At 48.1% G+C, this 23028-nt stretch overlaps 1 protein-coding gene and 1 non-coding gene across 2 annotated transcripts; one reads left to right on the top strand and one right to left on the bottom strand.

Annotated features, from left to right (window-relative positions):
* Window positions 1-5889: 5889 nt before the first annotated feature.
* Window positions 5890-5964, bottom strand: Trnas-gga. The gene has a single exon. It is a non-coding gene; the product is annotated as a tRNA-Ser (tRNA).
* Window positions 5965-18299: 12335 nt separating this feature from the next.
* Window positions 18300-18929, top strand: LOC121835448 (anaphase-promoting complex subunit 10-like). Its single transcript, XM_042289649.1, has one exon. It carries the CDS (start codon window positions 18300-18302, stop codon window positions 18927-18929), a length of 630 nt encoding a protein of 209 aa, XP_042145583.1.
* Window positions 18930-23028: the final 4099 nt, after the last annotated feature.

Raw genomic sequence — 23028 nt, 5'->3', positions numbered from 1 at the left:
CGTAGATAAAAATCACTGCATCAATCCAGATCTGAGTAGATACGGTAATTTTGGCACACCGTAGATTTTTCTTGATGTGTTTTCTTATCTGTTTTTCCCTTTGTACCTTGTGTTGCGCATGCTCCTTCTGAACCTTTCGCGGTCGCTTTGCCGCGAATAAAGGCTGGTTCACACTGCCCCGTTTTCCCACGTTACGTTACGAAAAGTCACCGGGAAATCTGTGTTTCGTATTATGCGTGGCTACCAATTCAAGGAGATAGTCTGACACGCGACATTCGAGACACGAATGTTTCGGTGACCTAGACGTAACGCAAGAAAACGGTGCTGTGTGCAAAGTTGAACCGAGCTCAACTCCCTACGTTACGTTACGACGAGCCGTGTGTCTATGGTAGCCACGGTAACTCGCCGTCCTAGCTCGTCGTCACCGAAACATTCATGTCTCGAATATCCCGTGCCAGGTATACCTCCTCGAATGGGTAGCCACGCTTCATATGAAGCACAGATATCCCGGTGGCCTGTACATAAGCTTACGTAACGTAACGTAAGGAATCGGGGCTGTGTGAACCAGCAAGTTGTACTTATCCCTGTCCACCCCTTCGTGTTCGTTCTCTGTGTTTGCGCGTAGTACAAATTTATTCAGTATTTCGGCAGTGGCGCAAAATGTTTAGCTGAGTTAGAAACGTTGTCTGTTCCTGCTTCTTTTTCTACCACTCTAACATTCTCCCCCCCCCCCCCCCCCCTCTGCCTCATCCTTGGATTAAATACATGCTAAGGGTAATATTTGTGTCCGCCAATTAACACACCTTCGAAAAATAAAATGTGAAAAACGCCTCGACGGCGTGTTCTCGCTAACAGTGTCGCGCAACGTACAAAGTGTGTTACAGTCCAAGTTCACCTCATCTCATGGCTAGACTTTTTGCCGCCTCACTTTATGGACTCTTTATATAATCTCCTTAGGGAAATACCGGAGAAGCGCGGCCTCTGTATACTACCGCTGAAGAGCACATAACAATAAAAGTGTCGGAGAAGATTGCGTCGCCGAAGAAGCATTTTTTAAAAATAATTTAGTTCTTTTAGAGCGGCAGTTCCATGCCCCCGTTGTAGCGATGGATTTGACCCCCAGACTGCGAGACTACTGCGCTCCTTGTCGGATGTTGTGGTCGATGCTGTATCTATGCAGAATGCCATTAGTGGATTTGGAGCGACCCAAAAAGTTCTCCATGCTCTCGCCTTCGGTGAGGTACATCCGAGCTCGCGCTCGGATGTACCTCACCGAAGCTCGCGCTCGGATGTGAAGATTCGAACAAAAAGTGCAAAATATAAACCGCCTTAAACCCACCAAGAAAATTCCCCGCTTAAAATGCCCCTAAAAAAAAAGTTTTTTTTTTTTTTTTAATAATCTGGTTGGGACAAGCGTGTAAAGATTATAATTTTAACCGAAACAAAATAAGAGCAATATTGACGGCGCGAGACGCGATTTAAGCGCGAGACACACGGACGGCAGAATCGTCCAATCCGACGTCCGATCCGACGTCCGATCCGACAGTCCGAACGTCACTCCGAATCGCCGCACGCGACAGTGTGAGACACACGCTTCCAACCTTGCATGCGACACGACGATCCTTTCGGCTCCGCTCAGGAGATCCAAGCACTCCAGCGGAGGTCCGCGTTCACAGATCTCTGGTCCCAGATTGACGGTTTAGCTCGCACGAGCCAAGTTAGGAGCTCGTTCTCGCTAGCGCGTGCATTCTTTGCCGGGGCCATCTTTTTCGAATGGGTCAGCGGGATCCACGCTGTTATGAATGGCCCACGGACCATGTTCACAATGTCTACATCTGGCCGTTTGTTTTCGTCGAGCGCCTCCCGCGGGTTCAAGGTCATGTGACTCAGCGAGCCTGGCGCAAACATCGCTTCGGAAGCACGTCTGCCCCGCGGACGCACCGGACGGGCGCCTTTACCGTGTACAGGTTTGGATATAGCCTCCGAAGAGGGAAAACAACGTCTCAGGCTTCACGACCGAAACACCAGGGCACGATCCGGGGCGATGAAATCATCCGGACACCTTCATTCAACGCGTAGACACGAAGAGTCGAATGTCGGCACGTCACGTCTCGGCCCCGGACGGTGTTTTGACCAGCTGCGTGAATTCCAACGAGCCGGTGTTTTGGTGAGACCCTCGGCGCCGTCTAGACCGACGGTGAAGTGTTTACGGCGGCTGAGTGTGCGTAATAATGGAATGTGGGGCGGTGTTAGAACGGGACACCTTTCTGTGATTGGCCGACTACCCGCCGATGTAGGGGTCCCTACCTAGGGACCTAGGGAGAACGAAGTGTTTAAAATGAGCGAACTTTGACAAGCAAATGTCTTCTCTGGTCTTGAACCAACTGCTCATCATGTAAATAAACAGTGTACTTTTCGAGAGAGATCGCGGCTCATCGTTGTTCCCGGTGAGCTCTAGCCCGGTGCCTGGCTCGAGTCGCCCCTCCACCACCACGGACGCCGCTCGGTCAAAACAACGCTTCCGGCTTCCCGTCTCCCGTCCTGTCTTCTTGTTTGTCCCGCCAGACCCGCCAGACCCAGGACGTCACCATGACGCTCGCGCTAGCTGTGCTGTCATTGGCTGGACGCTTAAGGCAGTCCGTCCGCCGTGCGAAACCATCTGGCACGTTGGACGCACGCCGGATCGCCGTCGCCGATCCGATGTCTGAAGCGACCAAATTTTTCGGATCAGGCAGTCGTACTGCCGGATCTGACGTAGGATCGGATGGATTTTTGCGCGCATGTGTAGCGCGAGACACATGGACGGCAAAATCGTCCGATCCGACGTCCGATCCGACAGTCCGAACGCCGCTCCGAATCGCCGCACGCGACAGTTTGAGACACACGCTTCCGACCTTGCATGCGACACGACGATCCGTTCGGCTCCGCCCAGGAGATCCAAGCACTCCAGCGAAGGTCCGCGTTCACAGATCTCTGGTCCCAGATGGACGGCTTAGCTCACACGAGCGAAGTTAGGAGCTCCTTCTCGTTAGCGCGTGTATTCTTTGCCGGGGCCATCTTTCTTGAATGGACCAGCGGGATCCACGCGTCCGGCTTCCTGTCGCCCGTCCCGTTTTCTTAAACTTGGATTGAGCGCGTTGGTAATAAATTCAAAATATACGAAAGAGTCAGTCGAATAAGACGGACAGGACAAGCATCTTTCGTCCCGCCAGACCCAATACGTCATCATGACGTTCGCGCTAGCTGTGCTGTCATCGGCTGGACGCATCGGACAATCCGTCCGCCGTGCAAAACTATCTGGCGCGTTGGACGCATGTCGGATCGCCGATCCGACGCCTGAAGCGACCAACTTTTTCGGATCAGGCAGTCGTACTGCCGGATCGGACGTCGGATCGGATGGATTTTTGCGCGCATGTGTCTCGCGCTTTAGTCGGTCTTCAAATCCTTTCCATATCTTTTCTCCCTCGGCATTTTGAGCGCGTGGAGGAGGGGTGAATTGGCTTCGCCTTTACGTGGAGGGGGAAAGAGCGAATTACCATCTCGTTGAGGTCGAAGGAGCGAATGACCATTCCGGGACGTCATGGACTTTGCGTGCAGAATTTCAAATAAATCTCTGGCCGTCAATATTGCTCTAAAAATTTTATTTTCGCGTAAAATTTATTTTTCGACACGCGTGTTTCAACTAGACTCTTAAGGGCGGCAGTCCCACGGCACAACCATAATACCTGTGGCACCTGTGCTGACGCTCCTGTTTGCGGTGCAAATGTCGCGTCTGTGCGGGTGCCACGTATTTCGTTCTTTTTTACAAATAAATGATCTATTCATACTCGCTGTCTTAGTGCAAAACGTAACCTGCATTTTTCAAAACTTAACGTCCAATAAAAAGACAAAAAAAGTACAAGTTTTAATAGTTTCGAAGACATACCTTTACGCATTCCAAGTCTCTAGATTTGCAATGCAACCAGGTCGCGTTCTTTTTTTTTTTTTTTTTTAATGAATAAAAGGATTTGTGTGGTTCTGTACTTACGTTTCTTTTATAATTGGTACGCTCACATTTTTCAATATTTATTCAAAAAGTGTCTTTTTTTATGAAATTTTGAAGTGTCGTAACTCAGTTTCACATCCTAACCCAGCAATAACATTAAAGGGCATGCTCCCACTAAACACAGGAATTCTGCATAAAAAATATTAAAACTGCAGCACGAGGAGTTTTTTTTTTTTTTTGTTCTGAACACCATTTGATAGTGATAAAATTTCAAAGTCCCTCCACGCGTGCTTGGTTTTCTCAGACAGCGTTCTGGCATCTGATCAAATTTTTTTTTCAATTGTATGCTACATGAACCGGTTCTCTGTAAGGCTGGTTTGGTTGTATTGATATTCAGATATGCTTAAAATAGTTAAAATCATGGAGCTGCTCTGAAGCTCGACTCTGTACGCAAGAAACCGGTTTCAGAGAAGAGGACAGCTATTTAAACAACGATTTTAATTATAGCTTTTTTCGTTCTAATAAAATCACTTTCCATTGTTGTAATTTTTTTAAGGCGTACTAACTGTCCTTAATATCAAAAAGGACTTGCGTTGTATCAGACGACGCACTTGCGCCATCTTTTAAAAGGTGGCTGAAATTCGAGGTTGAGAAGTTAAAAAAAAGTGGCGCTGATGCTTTTTCTCTGACGCAGGCGAATCTTATCTCAAATACTTTCTCGCGCTGCTTTCTCGTTCTTGCAGTGAATCACAGTAAAGGCCGGTTTAGACACTTGCGTTTGAGTGCGTTTGACTGCGTTGCGTCGAGAACCGAAAGCGAGTCACCGGCGCATATGTGCTTCGTGTGAAGCGTGCAATCCAATTCAAAGAATCATCTTAGCACGCGATATAAGTAGCAGGGATGTCCTGGTTTCTCGCTGCTGCAACGCAGTCAAACGCAGTCAAACGCAACTGTCTGAACCAGGCTTTAGTCTTGCGAAAACGAAAAGCGAGAAGCGCGTCACAAGGGTCAAAAAGGTCACGAGCAAGTTCTTCAAAACACCTAGTGCCTATAAATAATCTAGTCAATACTGCCCGCCATGTTCCGACACCACGAAGGGTGCAAATATTGAACTACATATGATAGCGAGGACGATGGGGAATTTTCTTTCCCCTTCGCTCCCAGATAAACAAAAAGACATTGTTTTAAGGTTTCCAACTGCGCCGGTTCTGTTTTGTCGGTCATGGTGCGGGGATTTGAGATTTTCCGTTTTAACGTTACTGTACTCGTAACTTACGGAGACCGTTATTTCCAAAACGCAGTGACTGGGCCTCACAGTAAGGCAACAAACAGCCACTCATCGTGGCTCAAATCTGATGCTCAGGAAAAGTGTCTCATGAACCCCTTTCTCGTGAAGTGCATTATCCAAAGCGTAGCACATCTGCGAAACCCTCCCTAGGTCGTCTTTTTTTGGATTTATTTTTATTTCATTTATGGAAATAAGAATAATGTCAGACGATCAACTTTCATGGAGTTCGTTGAATAATGCTACAAGTCCAAGTTTCCACTTTCCGCTTTAGGCCAACCATGACTCTTGTGATTTGCAACTAATGATAAACAGCCATGGCCGACTTGCTAGAAACAGCGCCTCAGCTGAAACTGGGAGAAATAAAGCACTTCCAAAGCCAGCGCACGAGTTGAGCGGGACTCAAGCCACGTCTCAAGACGCTCGCGCGCTCCGCCCTTTGCAGTGCTTTTCTTTCACTCAGTGTCAGCTGAGACGCTGTTCTAGGAAGCCAGTCCAGGATATGGTCCAGGATAACAACTCGTGACGAAAATAATCCCTGGAGGAGGGGAACAAGAGGGACAAAAGTCAAACACAAATCTCCAAACACAGCTAGGTGACTGGTGTGCAACCGAAAAATTCCGTCTGGTCCGGGTATCGAACCCGGGACCTTTCCATTTCCAGTGGAGCGCTCTACCAACTGAGCTAACCAGGGGTTAGACGTCAGTAGAACAAACGGGTTTCATCAGCTGCCACCAGTCTAACACCAAAAAGGGTCAAGCTTGCAATTTAAGGTAATGATTATAATGCAATTCAATGCAAAGGTGCAAGCGAGCTGGGCAAGAATGACGAAAATAATCCCTGGAGGAGGTTAACAAGAGGGACAAAGGAAAAACACAAATCTCCAATCATAATCCTAACCTTAAATTTTATCTTAAATCATAAACTTATAATTATACTTAATTATTAATAACAATACCAAAAGCTCTATAAAAAACACTTTAAAATCTGCTACTCCCTTGTGGAACAATTTTTTACTTTAGGTTACTGGGGCTACAAAATACGCTTTTAGTCTTTTCTTTAGCATGCGGATTCTTCGACCTTGGCGTACTATTTCAACAATATTGGGAGGGGGGGGGGGGGTATTTGAAAGGTCAGATATTTGAAAATCAAGTTTAATCAAACTATCATTAAAATGATGGGTTAAATAGAGAACCCCTCTGATCAATCGTCTTGAAAAAAAAAAAAAAGAGTGTCTGTTCTATCATAAATCAAAATGCAGTCAAAGACTACAAGGTACATAAGCACAAACAGGCGTACTAAAAGAGCAAGACCATGGTTTGCGCTTGACTGCCCGGTGACAACAAACACTAAAAAACGTCGAGCTAACGTCGAGCTCCGTGACGTAGCGTTCTTTGGCTCTGCTTGATTGGCCTCATTGATTTGTTATGTCGACTGGGCTCTGACTTACAGCGAAAATAAATTTAAACGTTTATGTTGTGCAAAAGCTCTTTCATTCACGAAATGCTGACAACGCATGTCCTGTATATGCTCTTTATCGTTTGATAACATTTTTCACTAAATGATTGAATATGATTTTGATTCTTTAATAGTTAAAACAATGGCTCCTGGCTGGTGAACCTCTAACGAAATCGCTTTGCAAACCCTGTCGCGCGGGACAAAGCCAGTATCAAAGAATGGAATTTAACCAGCTTGGCACCCTCTCTGGGGTATAGACGAGCAGTTGGGCTCCGCTTCTGGGCGAACTGGGCACTGCTAGCACCACTAGCACGTTTGCTGGCATAAGTATCAGCGTGAGCACGTGCTGAGCGCTGAACGTGCACGGGAGAGCAGCACAAAGGAGTAAATTAAAGGCCTGTTCACACACTCGCGACTCCTTAAAACGGAGCGCCTTGAAACCTCTTAAAATCTCTTACGACGGGAGAACACACTGACACGCTGGCGCCATCTGTGCGGTGACCCTGGAACGGCATTTCACTAGAGTGAAGGTTTGGCGGTATTTGCGAGGTCAAATGTACAGTCGGGGACAAAAGTCTCCAGGACACGCGAGCTGCGACTGGAACGCATCGCTCTGCCATCTGCCGGTGGGTCGCCTGGTTTCGAGATCACAGAAAAGCGCATGCGCATCCTACTGTGCCTGCCAACATGTTCGCTTTCCCGCTCTTCTGCGGCGCGGCGCCTAACTCGGAATCGGGCGCGTGGTACCGCCTCGGAGATAGCGCTTACTGACATGGCACCTATCAAGCAAGAAGTCACGGCAGCTCAACTGAGCGATAAGCTCAACTGGTTATAAAGCAAGGTGCGCTGACACGGCGAAATGCGGCGCAATGCCCCAGGCGGTATCTCGGGTTTCGGAATGTGTAGCAGACGCTTGTCAGCCGCCAGCGCTATCTCCGAGGCGGCACCACGCGCCCGATTCCGAGTTAGGCGCTGTGCCGCAGAAGAGCGGGAAAACAGACATGGTTTGCAGGCAGAGTAGGACGCGCATGCGCTTTTGCGTGATCTCGAAACCAGGCGACCCGCCGGCAGATGGCAGAGCAATGCGTTTCAGCCGCAGCTCGCACGTCCTGGAGACTTTTGTCCCCGACTGTACGTACTATTTATGGGAAATGTTCGCTTCTAACATCGACAGAAGTTTTTCAGGCCAAGAAAAAAAGAATGGTGCGCGAACGAAGTTGAAAATATACGGGACCGCCCAGTGTTCCACTGCTACCCGATAGGTGGTGCCAGTGTGTCCTCTCGTCGTAAGATATTTTAAGAGGTTTCAAAACACAGGGTTTTAAGTAGGGGTGTCGCGAACTTTTGTCGAACCAGATTTTTTGGTCGAACTTTCGGGGTTCGACTGGGTCGAACCGGTTCGACGAACCTTCGAACTTTTCGCCAGATTCGACCGGTTCGACTTTGTGGACAGTGTGGCCAGCCCTTGATACAAGCATGTCTAGGTTTGGAGAATTTTTTTTTTTTTATGCGAAAGGTTATTTTATTTTGTGAACAGCTGCAATTAAAAGAAACTAAATCTAATCACTGAAGAAGTTAATAACTTAATTTTTATTACTCTATTAACTGAAATAGCCAATCAGCGCTGCACTTAATTCATCTCTTAGCCATTACCATCCAATCCGAAGCCAACGAGCCAGCCTGACGCGCATGCGCACACGAGTCGAACCTCGATACAAGGTTCGTCGAACTTTCCACTAAAAGTTCGAAAAAGTCGAACCTGGTCGAACTCGAACCGCGGCCGGTTCGCGACACCCCTAGTTTTAAGAAGTCGCAAGTGTGTGAACGGGCCTTAAGAGCGCAGGAGGAACATCCCTGCCACGAGCCAGTTTTCTGGCCCCACGGATGAATGCTGCCATCTAGTGGTTGACCTAATGGGAAAAGAGTCAAAGTACAGGCCAGCTGGTGGAAGTCAACCATTTCGTCGTTTACCCTGAGACTGGGGGTTTTTTTAGAAGAGGTTTCTGTTACTTCTGCTCTTCTAAAAGAACCCCCAGTCTCAGGGTAAACGACGAAATGGTTGACCTAATGGCTTGTTCAAGATGGCCGCCGTGGGACCGCCACATAAAGCACTGCTGCTAAAGCGCGATCTTGCGAAATGCTTTTTTGATACCGAGTACACACGAAAACGAAGCGTTCTGTACCCCCATTTCTTCCGCGTAGGTGCAAAGAGGCTGTCGGTCGGGAGCCTAGATTTGATATTATTTTAACACGTTTTTGTTTTGCAGAGCTTCCAGTTGGAACGCAACATGGGATTACCCTAAGAGCGTAGAAAGCGTGTAGTTGAGAAAAGCGGGGCCAAAGCCTCCGGATCATCAATACTTCGGCAGGTGAAGCTGGCGAACAAGGGATACCTATTAGCGCAACATCGGCCGGGAGGATTTGCTTTTCAGCTGCCTTTTCCCAGGACTACTGTGGAACGAGTGTCTTCGCTTCGGATTTGTGTCGATGGGAGACGAGATTACGGAGTTTTCGTAGGTGGTTTCTTTCCTCCCAGCAAGCTTTCCGCAAACCCCTACGAGACCGGACACTCCGGAGACAAGGCTAGCGGCGCTCAGCCGCAGTATGGTGGCGTCCTCGCTGCGGAGGGCGCAGTGGAGGGGGAAAAACGGTCTACGAAAACTTCCTGTCAGGAAGTTTTAGTATGTCGTACTGCGATAACAATACTCGATGCTTCGCGAACACGAAGTTTCTCTGCATACATGATGACATAATTATCTTCTTATGTCATCATATGTACGCTTCGAACATATACCTGCGGACAGTTGTTGTGTCGCCAATGTGACTGGACTGTCGTACAAGGAAGCAGCATGCTTCAGTCCGCTTTTCGCAGACTGCATTTTGTAGCGTGTCTTTATTAGCGGTTGTGAGATCGCGGCTCATTGTGGCCAATGAAGCGCAGAGAATGATGGCGCAACACGCGCGTACTATGCAGGCCCGAAATAGCGCAGAAAATGGGCATTATTATTCGTACTATAGAGCCACTACATGAGCTCCGCTTTAGAGTAACGGCACTCCGTTCCCCGATCTGCTGGTGGGCGCCGCCATCTTGGTGCTTAGAGCAGAGCAGACGCAACCGTCAGATCGTCACAATTAAAAAATGCGGCTTTCCTCAGCTTTAGACACGGCGGTAGGAAGCTCCAGTTGTATCGTTTTTGCTCTGTCGCGATCTGTTCTAACATTTCTGAAGGACGGAAATACGTGTCCTACCATTTAAGATAAAGCTTCAGGTAACTGGCAACCATAATGTTAAGCACTAAGATGGGTGAGATGCCGTTGCTCTGAAGCGTAGCTTATTGAGTGACTCTAATTCGTACAAACATTGTATTTATACTGCGAGGTTCGTGCGCAGCAACTCTTTCTCACGCCATCGACGTTTTAACGAGGGTTCACACGCAACTTTGACCCAGACAACCCTATTCATAATTGATGATGATCGCGCATGCAATGGCAGTGGTGGCACGAACGTTTATGGTCGTAAGGGGATTTTTTTTTCTTTTTTATGTATCGTTTGAGAGAGTACTGCCGCGGCTCGGTAGAGCGATCAATAATAATTTAATAAGCCAGAATAAAGCGCACAAAAATAATAAAGCCACACGGAGCAAACCGTAATAAAGGCAATACTGTGGGCCTCCTATGTGAAGTTTTACGAGAGGTTCACTCTTTTTTAGCGTCCCACAAAATGTGACCTAATGTATGGTGCCAAAAAAGAAAAAAAAAACAGTTAATTTTCTGTCGTCACCGAGAACTTAATGAAACGCCGGGCGTGTCAAATCCTGAGCCATAGCCTCATCTATGCTCACAAAGCCCGGCAGTTTGACGACGGAGTCATAGGGTGACCGGTCGCAGATTTGGAGCTCTAACTAAGATCTGGTAGCACATAGCATCAAAGATCCGTTTCTCGGGAACCTGGACGTCAGCACACAGCTTTTGCAGCGGCGAGCACCCGAACCACACTTGTTTGCTCGTTAGATATGTGTTTCGGCGTCTCGCCGCAGTGGGGCGCCAGTCACGTGGATCTCCTCTCGCCCGTTGTCTGCCGCCGCACCTTTTCCATTTCGGCGGCCGCTTCTCGTGGCGATCTGCCGGGCCTTGTCAGTATATATATAGGAGGCTATTCCGGAGCATATCTAAACCATCGCTCGGCAGCCAATCAGAACGCGGCGTTAGCCGATACGAACGCCAGTGAAACAAACACGAAGAGAGAAAACCTGAGCGCATCAAAGCCACACCCTGCTTTTTTTTTCTTTTTTTTTTTAAGCTTGGTTTAAACTGTTGTTACATCGTACAAACTTAACCGCACTGTTTATGAAGAAAACCTGGGGGTTCGCTTTTCCGCGGAGCATGCGGCTTACCAATCACCGCGATCGGCAGCCTGATTCCAGCGGTTTACAGGACAGAGTTAACGTCTTCGCGCGAAGAAACAATCTGTGAAGATTGCATTTGTATGGAGAATCGTTTTCTCGATCTAGTTATTTGCTATGTTATTTATGCGCAACGCGATGATTGGCTGTATACGTGTTCTGCGGGGAGGCAGACGCAAGGGCCTTGTTCATAAATGGTGCGGCTATTACTCGAGTAAATACGGTACAGATTCGAGCGCGACTCACCACGAGATCCGTGCTTCGAATGTCGCGTGGCAATGAGTTCAAGGAGAAAACGTGGCACGCAGCATTCGAACAACGAATATTGCGGTGACTCGTGTTTGCAGACTGTCCTTTGTATAATAGATGAGCGGTGTGACTTAAGTTGTCAATAGACAGTTTTAGTATAGCGTTGCTGGCTCTTACGTACGCAATACGCAATAGTATAGCGTACGCTAAAAATGACCTGCTCGGACCGAATTTAGTTGTGCGTTACGTTTTCCGGTGAACACCGCGCATGATTTGATTATGATTTGGTTAGATTTGCTAGAGCTGCAGAATTCCGCGTGCTTATAGCGCAACCATGCTCCTGGAAAGAAATATTGAAAATGAAAACGTGTCCAATCATTTTATTTCAAATTAAACCAAGCCGCAGCTGCCTCGTCAAGCGCGCTTTTCTGCGGGGTACAGAGGCTACGAGTAAAGGCCGGTTCAGACACTTGCGTTTGAGTGCGTTTGACTGCGTTGCGTCGAGAACCGAAAGCGAGTCACCGGCACATCTGTGCTTCGTGTGAAGCGTGCAATCCAATTCAAAGAATCATCTTAGCACGCGATATAAGTAGCAGGGATGTCCTGGTTTCTCGCTGCCGCAATGCAGTCAAATGCAGTCAAACGCAACTGTCTGAACTAGGGTGCCTTCATGTGCGCTCTGGTTAGGGTGGTGGCATCTCGCCATTTTGTCACACACGTTTATTTTTATTTTTTGTTTAAAAGCGCGGGAAAGAGCGTGTCCCTGCACGCGCTTGTGGCGCTGACTGTGCTATGGCGACATTTTGTTTTCGCCGATTTCTTTGTATTTTCCCCGTGAGCGCGTGCTGTCGGCATCGGGTACTACAAAGGGTGGCATCACTCTAAACAGAAGGTCATTGAGGCACCCTAGTCTGAACCAGGCTTAAGAGTGCGTAGCCAAATTTGATCACGGAGCCTCCGTCAATCTTCCCTTTGAAACGGCACCTTTTATCAATGCTATCGCGGAATGAAATTCATGACCTACTGATGCCCAGTACATAGCGAGAACTTCGGCGATTTCTTTTAGAGTCGCTCGTCCGTCGGCGATGAACTGTGCGAATAGGCTTAGCGTTGAGCAGATCGCAGCGTTGACGCACATTCCAAGCGGCGAACATTTTCACTGTGCACTCCTTCAGCTGCACGGCGATCTGATTCGACCGCCGTAGGTCCCGGAAAGAATTGCCGAGCTGAACACCACGCAATTTCACGTAACACAGAACTTTAAAAACACCACGTCGCCTTTGCTGCGCCAGTCGAGGTAACCGCCATCTTGAAACTGGTGCTCTCGTTGGGTCCGAGATCTCTCGAGAACGTCCCGCAGAGCCCGCTAGCCCGCCACGTAAAATCCCCAGCGTTGCGTGCGTACGCAATACGCTAGCTCTTCTATTGCGTTCTGCGCACGCGCACTCCCGACCCGCAATTTTATTGCGTACGCAAGGCTTTAGCGTACGATCCACTAAAACTGTCTAATGACTCTGGATATATAGACCAAGATAAGGTTCTGACGTCGCTCCGCTGTGGTGGCGCTGCTGTCGGCAAGGCGGTGTACGCAGGCCATTGAGTTATTATGATATACGCTAGAGGTTCAACTGGCGCTAGGGTCTATGAGACTTCCGGGAGGCAAATTGAAGCAGACAGCAACCGGTCTACTTTTGCGGCGCTCCTGTGCATTCCTAGGAAAACGCGCGTGTATTTGGTCTCTTGGCCGGAAAATATCATGAAACACTTTTGTTATTTGGGTCGTGCAAAATAGTATGTAGCTTTAGTAACGTTGTAAAAGTGTAATTGCTTTAGTTAGCGAATTTTTCTTCATCAGTGAACGATGTTTGACTTCGCCACATTTTAGTCCCAAACATATGTATTCCGCAGAAGGTGCGTAAAAACAAGCAATGATTCAAGGCAAAATAACAATCGAAAAAAAAAAAATAGATTGTGTTCAAGGTTCGCCAGCATTCCGGTGGCGCTTAATTGCGAACATGCCAGTCCTGTCACTATAGAAAGATGACCCCGTCTTCCATTTTTACGAGCGGTTAAAAACATTCAAAACGTAAAGAACAAAGTACGTGGACTATGAAAGTTCAGTTTTTATTATTTTCTATGCCGGGCAGCTTTTCTTAGGCCCTTTTCCTCAAAGATTTTGAGCGTGAGAGTGATGTTTTGAATGTGGAACAAGCATTCGCAGAGCAGAAAGACTAAATCAGTACATGCTTATTGATAATCGAACTATATTGCGTGGCCTTCAATTTATTTTAATCGTCTGCGTGAACGAGGAGTTACTGATCCGGTGTTACAGCGTAGTTCTTGCCGTCTCTGTCAGTTTTTCAGATGGCCTTCGTTCGTTGGGCACTTACATCTCCCAAGCCAACGGCGTAGACTTTCCATTTCCCCGGGGGGGGGGGGGGGGGGGGGGGGGAGATGGAAGCTAACAAAAGCACGCTGGGATTCCATTTCCCAAGTATTTCGTCAATAAAGGCAACGTGGGCATTATTTTGTTTACATGCCACCACTAGAAGCTCGTTATATGGCACGTAAACAGTGTCTCGGTAAGGATCATGGCCCGGGCCCGGAGGGGGGGCCCTGCCCCTTCTCCCCCTGAATCTCACCAGGGGGGGGGGGGGGGGGGGGGGCACAAACCCCGATGACCCCCCCCAAAGTCTACGCCTACGTCCCAAGCTGAAAAGCGCCGACGTCGTGTTCGCGCTAACCGTGTCCGTCAGTGCACATAAATACAGGTACGAAGCCGTTTGAGCGCCGTTTTTAATGCAATCAATTGGCAAGAGAGACACCGGAACTGACCAATTCTTTCGTCTGCCTGACTGAGAAATGTTCCAAGCTACCTTGTACGTACGAATTATTCGGGATATTTGCTCCTATAATCGAGCGCAAGGAGAAAATACACAAACTTTTTCTCATAGAAATGCATTTCCGGAAGTCGATTTTTCACTGGCTGCTGTCTGCTTCAATTGGCCGCAGCACACTAGCGTCACTGAAACCTCTAGCGTACATTATAATTACTCCATGACGCAGACGCTGCACGTCACTCGCAAGCTCGTCTGCTGCTTTTGCACGGGTTGTGGTGACGTCAGAAAGATGCCGAGCTCTGATTGGCTCCGATTGAAGGATAGTGGGTAGATCTCAAAGCAAGCCGCCTTGACGTCTACCCACTATCCTTCCAATCGGAGCCAATCAGAGTTTTGCATGGGTTGTGGTAACGTCAAAACGCCAAAGAAGCAGACGAGCTTGCTTTCCGCATGGCTTCATGCGCACGTTGCAGTGCCCACACCTGTAGTGGGCAAACGCGGGTTTGTTCGCAAACAGCGCGTACGCCCACGAAGAAGGTTCTCGTTTCCGGCCAACGAGGCGGCCCACTTCTTCGTCCCCGTAATTAGGCTGTCGGAAGAGAAAAACGCATTAAACCCGGAAGGATATACGGCGCAGTTTGCGTAATTTTTCATGCGCGCCGTTGTTGGAGGTGTTTCGCCCGCTCGGCAGAGGCGTTTTCTAAATACGGGTGATCGAATGTTTTGAACGAAGAAAATTAAACGACACGGCGTCTTCCCTGAGTGAACTGAATCCGAAATACTTGAAATAAGTATAAAAAAAATTAGCTCTTTATACATCACGTTTAACTGACCTCCGCTATTTTCTCACAACGGTGCTGGTAGATGCTGCGTTTGTTTCATGAAAATTTTCATCCTGCGCGTTTATTTGCAGCATGTGCATTAATAAACTTGTACAAATAATTGAACATGTTCACGAACCTGCTGGGATAGCCCGCATGCCTGTTCATTTCTTGCAGATAGATTCCACCGCTTACCGTCTTCTACTGCGCAGTCCGTTGTTCATCAGCGCTGACTGCGTAAAATAAATCAAAACTCAGCGACACCTTGTTTAGCATCCGCCGTGTAATACCAACCGCTCTTTACCTGCATATTTATATGGTCGAATTGATATTCAGTGCTGCGCTGTTACGCGTATATACTGCAGGGTGACCCCCACAAAAATATTATAGATTTTAGTTTTGTTTTTTACCGCAAAGATAAACTACGCACCCCCGAACGCTTATTCTCCGCCTAAATTTAGCACTAGCGGTGCAAACCAAAAGCCGAAGTTTCAGAAAAAAATAATAGTGTTGTTTGTGTATGTTTATACAGTTTAAAACTTAGTCTACCTCAACGGGCAACTTGTCTCCCAGCTGTACATGAGCAATTTAGCCAGTGCAGTACAACCGGTAGCCATGGGATCTTTAACGTGCATCACGCAGTAGTGATACACGATCGCACGCCGGTACGATATGCCCATCCAGATCGAAACAGACAGGGGTGGGGATCGAGAAGTTTCAGAAGTAACTGTGATCTCAGTCAAAAGTTATAAGTGAATTTCTGAAAATGTCGATGGAAAAATGGGCCCGTTTTTGCCAGTTTTTCCGATTGAGCCGGCCGACGGCCATATGCCGTCGTCCGTTACTTACCACTGAAAATTTCAGAAAACCGACTGTAACTTTTGAACGAGATAACGGTTACTTCTGAAACTTTAGCATCTGGTTCGGGCCGCTACATTTGGGCGTCAAAAGAACGTTTCGTAATACATAGCTTACTTTGCAGGTAAAAAAAAAATATATATATATATTTTTTTACACTTTTTACATGAATTGCTTTTTCCCGACGGTATATGCTCACGCGCAAGTCACTCGAGCCTACAAAGACTTGGTAATCTGTATTTTCTAGAGAATCCGGTCTCGCCGAACGTTTGTGACCCGCGATCCGTAGACGAGCATAACAGTATATTTTGTCCCAAAGAGTTACTTCTTATACTCCGTTTCACTTTAAGTCCGACCGCGACCGCCGCGCGCTATCCAGTAGATCCAATCAAGCGGCGCCAAAAGCGCATCATCGATCGTCCCTGCGCTAATCCCCTTTGTGCGTCGATGCGCATTCACTGTATACAGTGGATGCGCATCGACGCTGCGCTTTTTCTTTTCTGCGCGTCATTTGGTTTAGCTGGTGGGACTGAACTCACAAAAAACCACGAGGACCGTGACGATGCACTTTTGCTGCTGCTTGACTGGCTCTTTCTGATTGTGACGTCGGCATCGGCCGGAACAGTGAAACGGAGAAAAGAAACCCTGATTTCTTTAAATGTACGTTATGTCACCGAAAGCAACCAAATTGAAGTAACCTAATGGCGGCGAGTGCGCCAGTGCCCTCTATCCGCCGGTGAGGCAACTACTGATATAAAGAGGTCTGTAGACAACATTTTCGGGGATCAATTATGTAAAACCATGCATTTTTGTCTCGTTATTCTCTACTACTCTCATACAAATTTTTTTTTGTTTTTTAACATGACATTAATGTATTTAGCAGTTTGACCGCGGCTGAGATGGCAACGAATTGCGTCACCGGCGCTGTATTGTAGTAGGCTGGATCTCGGATCGCGAGCCCGTTGGTGGCACCACCGCCGGCCATTGCTTGACGCCAGGCACTGCACGCAAGTCTATGGGAGAAATACACTAAAGTGGGAATATTGAGGCTTGCATGCTGTGCTTGAAGGCGAGTAATTTATGGTGTGCTGCGACCATTATGTCAGGTGTTTAGAGATCGAATCGGAATTTGTCATGCGTCCGAATGCCGATTAAAAAAACAAATCAAACGTACCGGAGCACCCACGGCTGAGCTGGTAAGCTTGCTCTTGTAGTGCAGTAAACAAAGGAACTTGCCGTCAATAAGACCGTCCTCGGGGAAGCCCAGAAGTTGATGAATGTCGAAAAAGTTCCATGTCGACAGCGGCCTTCCGGGAGTGCGCGAATTCCGCGTAGCAAAACTTTCAAGCTTGTCGTCTGCTAATCCCAAATCAATAGAAGCCACCACCGACTCCGCGGTAACTCTAGGTAACTCTCGTCTCATTGAGCTGCACTACATATTTCGCCCAGCGGAGTCCCTCTCCACCACAAAACATTTATTTACGATAACTGTGAAGGCTGTAAGTTTTAATATTTGTTCACAAGCTATTTGGCAGGCTTCACAAAAAGCAGCCGGAAAGTTTCACTCCCGACCACAGCTTAGAAACTGAGGAAACGACACTTCTTCTCGTTTCTCCCATATAGTCCTATGCATTAGCTAATGTCCAGTGATGGCTGCCGGTGGTGCCACTCGACTCTAGCAATACAATCCTCGATCCACGATGCAGCCTACTACAGTAGAGATCAGTGATCACAGGTACCAGCGTGTCTTGTCGTCGGATGTCAGGACACTTACAGTTGGTCGTAAAAATGGCGACGAAAAAGGCGAGCGTATACGCAGGGGTCTCGCTGTCATCGCGGCGTCCCATCTCGTGTCTGCTTTGGTTTCAGACGTTTGTCTGGCTGCAAAGCGACCTGCAGAGGGACTGCCGTCTGCCGCATATCCACCACTATAGCATCGCAGAAGGCAACGCGCCATGGTACAGAGAGCCTATAGATTTAAGAGAAGTCCGGAGCAACTCGAGACGCGGAGATCGTTTACAATTTAATGGCGGACGCCTTTTATGATGACCGGTCCCAGAGTGCGCATGCGTTGCGTTGTCGCGTGACGAGGAAGAAAGCGGTCGGAAAGGCGGAGACGCTTGGCGACAAGCTACGCTTTGGGTCACCTCCACGCGGCTCGTATTGCAAACGCGGCACATAAAAGACGTGAACCCACGTCTTTTATGTGCCGAGTTGTTTCAAACACTCTGTTTTCTTCGCACATATAGCGTAACAGTTTTATGACGTCATAAGACGAAAATTGAGGACCTCTTTTGAGAGGTCCTCGATTTTTGCATTGTGACAGGACGGTTGTATAAAAAGGCGCTTCAAGCAGTGTCTACAGTATCTTTGAAGTAGTAACTGCCTGAGCGCGGCTTAATGAATTACGCTGCGAATCTTTACCTCCAGCACTGTTCGACCAACGCTGCGAACCTTTACCTCCAGCGCTGTTCGACCAACTTCAAAGACGCACAGGACGTCTTCAACCTCGAGAACCACGGCAGGGTGAGGGAAGTGGGCTCCCAGGCCGTCTGGTCCGTGTCCTCCGGCAGGCGTGGCCATGGCGTGAGTCAGCTTCGGGACGGCGACCTGGACACGTTCTGGCAGTCGGACGGCGAGCTGCCGCACCGGATCGACGTCCAGTTCGGTCGCAGACTGAGCATCCAGGCTGTCCTCATCAACGTCTGCCACGACCTGGACGAAAACTTCACGCCCAACGTGGTCTCGGTGAGCGCGGGGAATGACCCTCACGACATGCGGACGGTGGGCGGCGTCAGCATGACACGTCCTTCCGGTTGGGTCCTCATCGAGACGGAAGACTCCGAGGAACGTCCTCCACGAGCGTTTTGTCTCCGACTGTACGTCCATATCAATCATCAGTTTGGGATGGACAGTCGCGTGAGGCAGATGAAGGTATACACGCCTGCTCAAGAAACTGTGGTTAGCACGCTCCCTGAGGAGGTGACCTTCAGCAGTCTGGAGTGTCGAATGTTCAGCCGGATTCGTTGATGCGTCGGACGCCATCTTTCTCGGAAGTCTCGTTAAGTGGACAATCACCAGTTTTGGAGGGCTTGCATGAGGCAGAGGAATATATATCCGCCTGCTGAAATGACTGTGATCCATATGCGCCCTGAGGAGGTGACCTTCAGCAGTCGGGAGTGTCGGATCTTCAGGCCAATTCGTTGACGCGTCGGACGCCATCTTTCTTGGAAACGTGTTAAGCGAACAATCGCCAGTTGGAGAGAGAGCCGCGTGAGACAAATGAAGATCCACACGTCCATTCAAAAGACTCTGATTCACGGTGGAAGATGAGAGAAGTGCCTGAACAAGGCCAGCCAAGTCCGCGAAAGTTTCCTTGGGCTTCGCGCTTCTTCTTGCAGGTGCCCTGTCGGTTAACGGCCCTCCGCGCATGCGCGGACGCGCGCCGCACGGCCCAAACGTGTGCGCGAATAGGTGCGGTTCCTTGAGTGCCTCTCACCCACTAAGTGCCTCTAGACATTCTGCCCATTAAAATGCCTCTAGACATGATGTGCCATCTTCCGGCGTTCGACAGAAATGCGAGCGAACTTTTGCCACACTTGCTCCCTGGCGAGGCGGTACCGTTCAGACACCTCTCTCTGCCTCCACCGTGCCGTGGTCGTTACGCATCCGGAGGTAGTGGCCTTCAGCAGCCTGTTTCGTCTGATATTAGCCGAATTCGTTGACGCGTCGGACACCATCCTTGTCGGAAGCGTCGTTTGGCGAACGGAACTTGAGATATTTTGCTTGTCTTGTTTTTTTCTTGTGTGTGTGTGAACATGCAGACTCTCTATTGATCGAGAGTTTTTAAATATCTTGTTCAAAGTTCTCGGTGTTCGTGTTCCTCTCTAGCGCTGGCCCACAAAACTTCGATGCAAATGATTTCGACGCTAAAACGACATACCGTGCGCCCAGAACACGCATCGTTGTCGTCGTTGTCGCCGCTTTGTGAGCGTTTATATATCGTCCATATTTCCGCCGGCACTGGACGAGCGTGGCCCGCATATTCAAGCATCACCACCGCGTTTCATTTTATTTTCCTGCCTTGGAATAGACCTGAACGTGGAACATGTTCAAGCTTCCGGGTCGAACGAAAGCAGGTATTCACTCAAAATGTTTTGTAAAACCAAAATTGCAAAAGTTTTTCTTTATTTTTTTTACCCCCGAAGAGAGATACAAAAATCTACGTAAAAACATAGTTCCCTGACCATGAAATTTAATCACCGTATTTTTTTTTTTTAATTTAAACGGTGGGCTGCTGCGCTACATAAAACGTTTTATTCTCTGTTTTTTTTTCCTTTGCGAAAGTATTTTAAATTAGAATTTTTGTGAGTTATTTTTCCCCTCCGTGCGCGGTCAACAAAAACACAATAATAATAATACTAATATTATTATTTTTTAACTTCGTAGCGTTCGCGTGTGGTCATTCATGCGTATTGTGCGGTTTTTTTAATATTTAATTTTGAGGCTGTTTTTCTGAGTAACTGCATTCGGTGGACAGCAACGTTAATAATAAAGTAACAAAGAATCGCAGCGCCCAGATCGTTCCGTCGCAACATTGCATAAACGCAGCTCCCTTCATACGTAAACCTCAGGGGGAAAAAAGCAAAAAAAAAACGACATAGAAGTTTTTAAATAGAAAGCTTCAAGTACAAAAAAAAAAATATGCACCGAAAAATATTTTTCGTTTTCGTTAGTAAGCTTTTTGTCTCTCTTTTTTTTATCCCAAGGTTATATAAAGGTTTGGGATAGTTTTGGGATGTTTGAGATGATTGATTCGTCTTATTTCTGCTGTCTAAATGTACGCGGACATACAATGCAATAACGATTCTTCTCGTCGTTGGAGCGCCATAAGGCGTCACAGTCGAGTGATGGTTGAACAGAGCTCTTGGGCAACGAAGAACGCCAAACAGACCAGTTTTCGGCTGGATTAAACGTGCATTTGACGTGACTCCTTTCCGTTTCACGCGTATTGCACAACGCTGAAGAACCTGCTGGTACGGGCGCACGGCTTGACAGAATGCCCCACGATCCAATGACTTTAGCTTCCTCCCAAGGGTCCTCTTAAAGAACGTCACTGGATCGCGGGAATCGAATTTCCGTTTGCTCACGGAGCAAATCCAGCGCTCTGATTGGCCTATTTTGAACGTTCTGCTCTCTCGCGAGCAAGAGACGGCAGTGACCTTTTCGCGTTCGTTGCTCACTCGAAAAAAAAAACCCGTGAGTCTGCTTTCCCGCACAACACTCGGAGAGCCAATCACCGCAGCCTACGGAAGCAGCTGAGCGAATGACAATGCCGAAACATATGTTTAGACCAAAAAACGCAGTCAGAGTTGTGACATTAAGCAATGCAAACGTGACGTTTTGCATTGCTTAATGTCACAACTCAGACTGCGTTCTTTTTGGTCTGTGCATACGTTTCGGCATTGTCATTCGCTGAGCTGCTTCCGTAGGGTGCGGTGATTGGCTCTCCGAGTGTTTTGCGTGAAAGTAGGCGCACAAGCGTTTTTTAGAGTGCTTCCTGTTTGAGATAAGAGGACAGCTCTCACCGAGGATGACAGTATCACTGGGGCACCTGGTAACCCACCCGACCCCCCTCGTTCAAGCCGCTTCGCGGCGACGGTCGGCGGCGGCACGTTACAGGGCGACACAAGTGGTGCGGCTGAACGATAGCTGTATGGCGGTAAACAAAAGGCTCACTGGGGAGCGTGTTAACCCACCCGACCCCTCTCGTTCCCGACGCTTCGCGGCGACAGTGTGGGGCGGCAGGTTACAAGGCGACACGTTGGGACACAGCGCGCGGTAACTGTTGTGCCGTAAAGAAAAGGAGGCTATAGTTTTGGCGGCGACTATGAACCCCCAACACCGCGTAGTAGGGCACTAAACGCGTCTCGTGCCTAATCCGCATGTGGAAGCCAAACGCGAAGATAGTGGCGTTGGTTCCCGATAGGGCCGCAAGCAGCCCACCTAAGTGAGCAGCGAGCCAGCATGCCCAAATCTCTCGAGGCGGAATTTGTGTACGCGTTAAACACTGGCGAGCGTTCTAACCCGCCGGTGGCACGCGCATTTATGACGCGATTAAAACAAAAAGGCCAATCAGGGGCCCGGGATTCGCCTCATGGTGTTACTCCGCGTGAGCCAGCAGCTGTATACGATTCCGGGAAAGTAGCGCCGAGTTCCCCGTATTTGGTCGCCATTTGGGTCTATGGAGTGAGCATGCAGTTCCTCCTTGACCTCTGCATTCTTGGTGAACCGATCCGAATTCCCAGTGACAAGTTGCTCTATAACGACATTTCTTATATGCCGAGGTTTTGTTATACGAACGCAGGCAAAACAAGCACACGTCTTTGCACCGTGCACCTCAAGCGTCGTCGGAGCTTGAGGTACTAAAACATTTTTTCTGCCTTAAAAAAAAAAAAAAAAAAAAACGCAAGAACAACAATGCCGTTGTAGGAGACTATGTGGAGATGAGCATGATTCATATTTTGATTTCATGGACTGTGCTAAAGGCGTTTTGTATTGGCGAGGAACACTTTCAGTACGATGAAGCTTCATAGCGATCTTCCAGAACAACACTTTCGAAGATTTGAAGGAACCGAAATGGCCAATGCCGTGGCAACTGAGACCAATATCAGCTAATCATTTTGCGAGGTTTTGTTGGTATGTATTTTCGTATCTGTATGTGTCCGGCTATCAGACAGGGATCGAAGGCAATGGCGCTACCTTCCAAACGTTGTTCTCTCCCTCTCTAGCTCTCTATTTCTCTCTAATGATACCGAATATTCATCTACAAAAGTGAACAAAAGAATAGTTTCTGCTTACACGATTTCCTTTTGTGCCGCAGACGCAATTTTCTTCTTCATTGTATTCAATAGTGAATACGATGCCTTTGTAATATGATTTTCAAGTTTTTGCTTTGTTACGGTCCACTCAATTACTGTCTGTGTCCGGCTAGCAGACAGGGATCAAAGGCAATGGCCCTGGCTTCCCCCGCAAATGTTGTTCTTTCCCTCTCAATCGCTTTCTCTCTAATGATACCGAATATTCATCTGCAAACGTGGACAAAAGAATAGTTTCTGTTTATACAATT

Source organism: Ixodes scapularis, unplaced genomic scaffold (assembly GCF_016920785.2).
Source record: "Ixodes scapularis isolate PalLabHiFi unplaced genomic scaffold, ASM1692078v2 PGA_scaffold13__105_contigs__length_92229423, whole genome shotgun sequence".
NCBI lineage: Eukaryota > Metazoa > Arthropoda > Arachnida > Ixodida > Ixodidae > Ixodes > Ixodes scapularis.
Note: the sequence above shows the minus strand (reverse complement) of the source record. Positions and strands in the feature narration are given on the sequence as shown.

Bases quoted from the DNA above. Each gene is read 5' to 3' on its own strand.
- LOC121835448 (XM_042289649.1), top strand. From the start codon at position 18,300: ATGAATTACGCTGCGAATCTTTACCTCCAGCACTGTTCGACCAACGCT.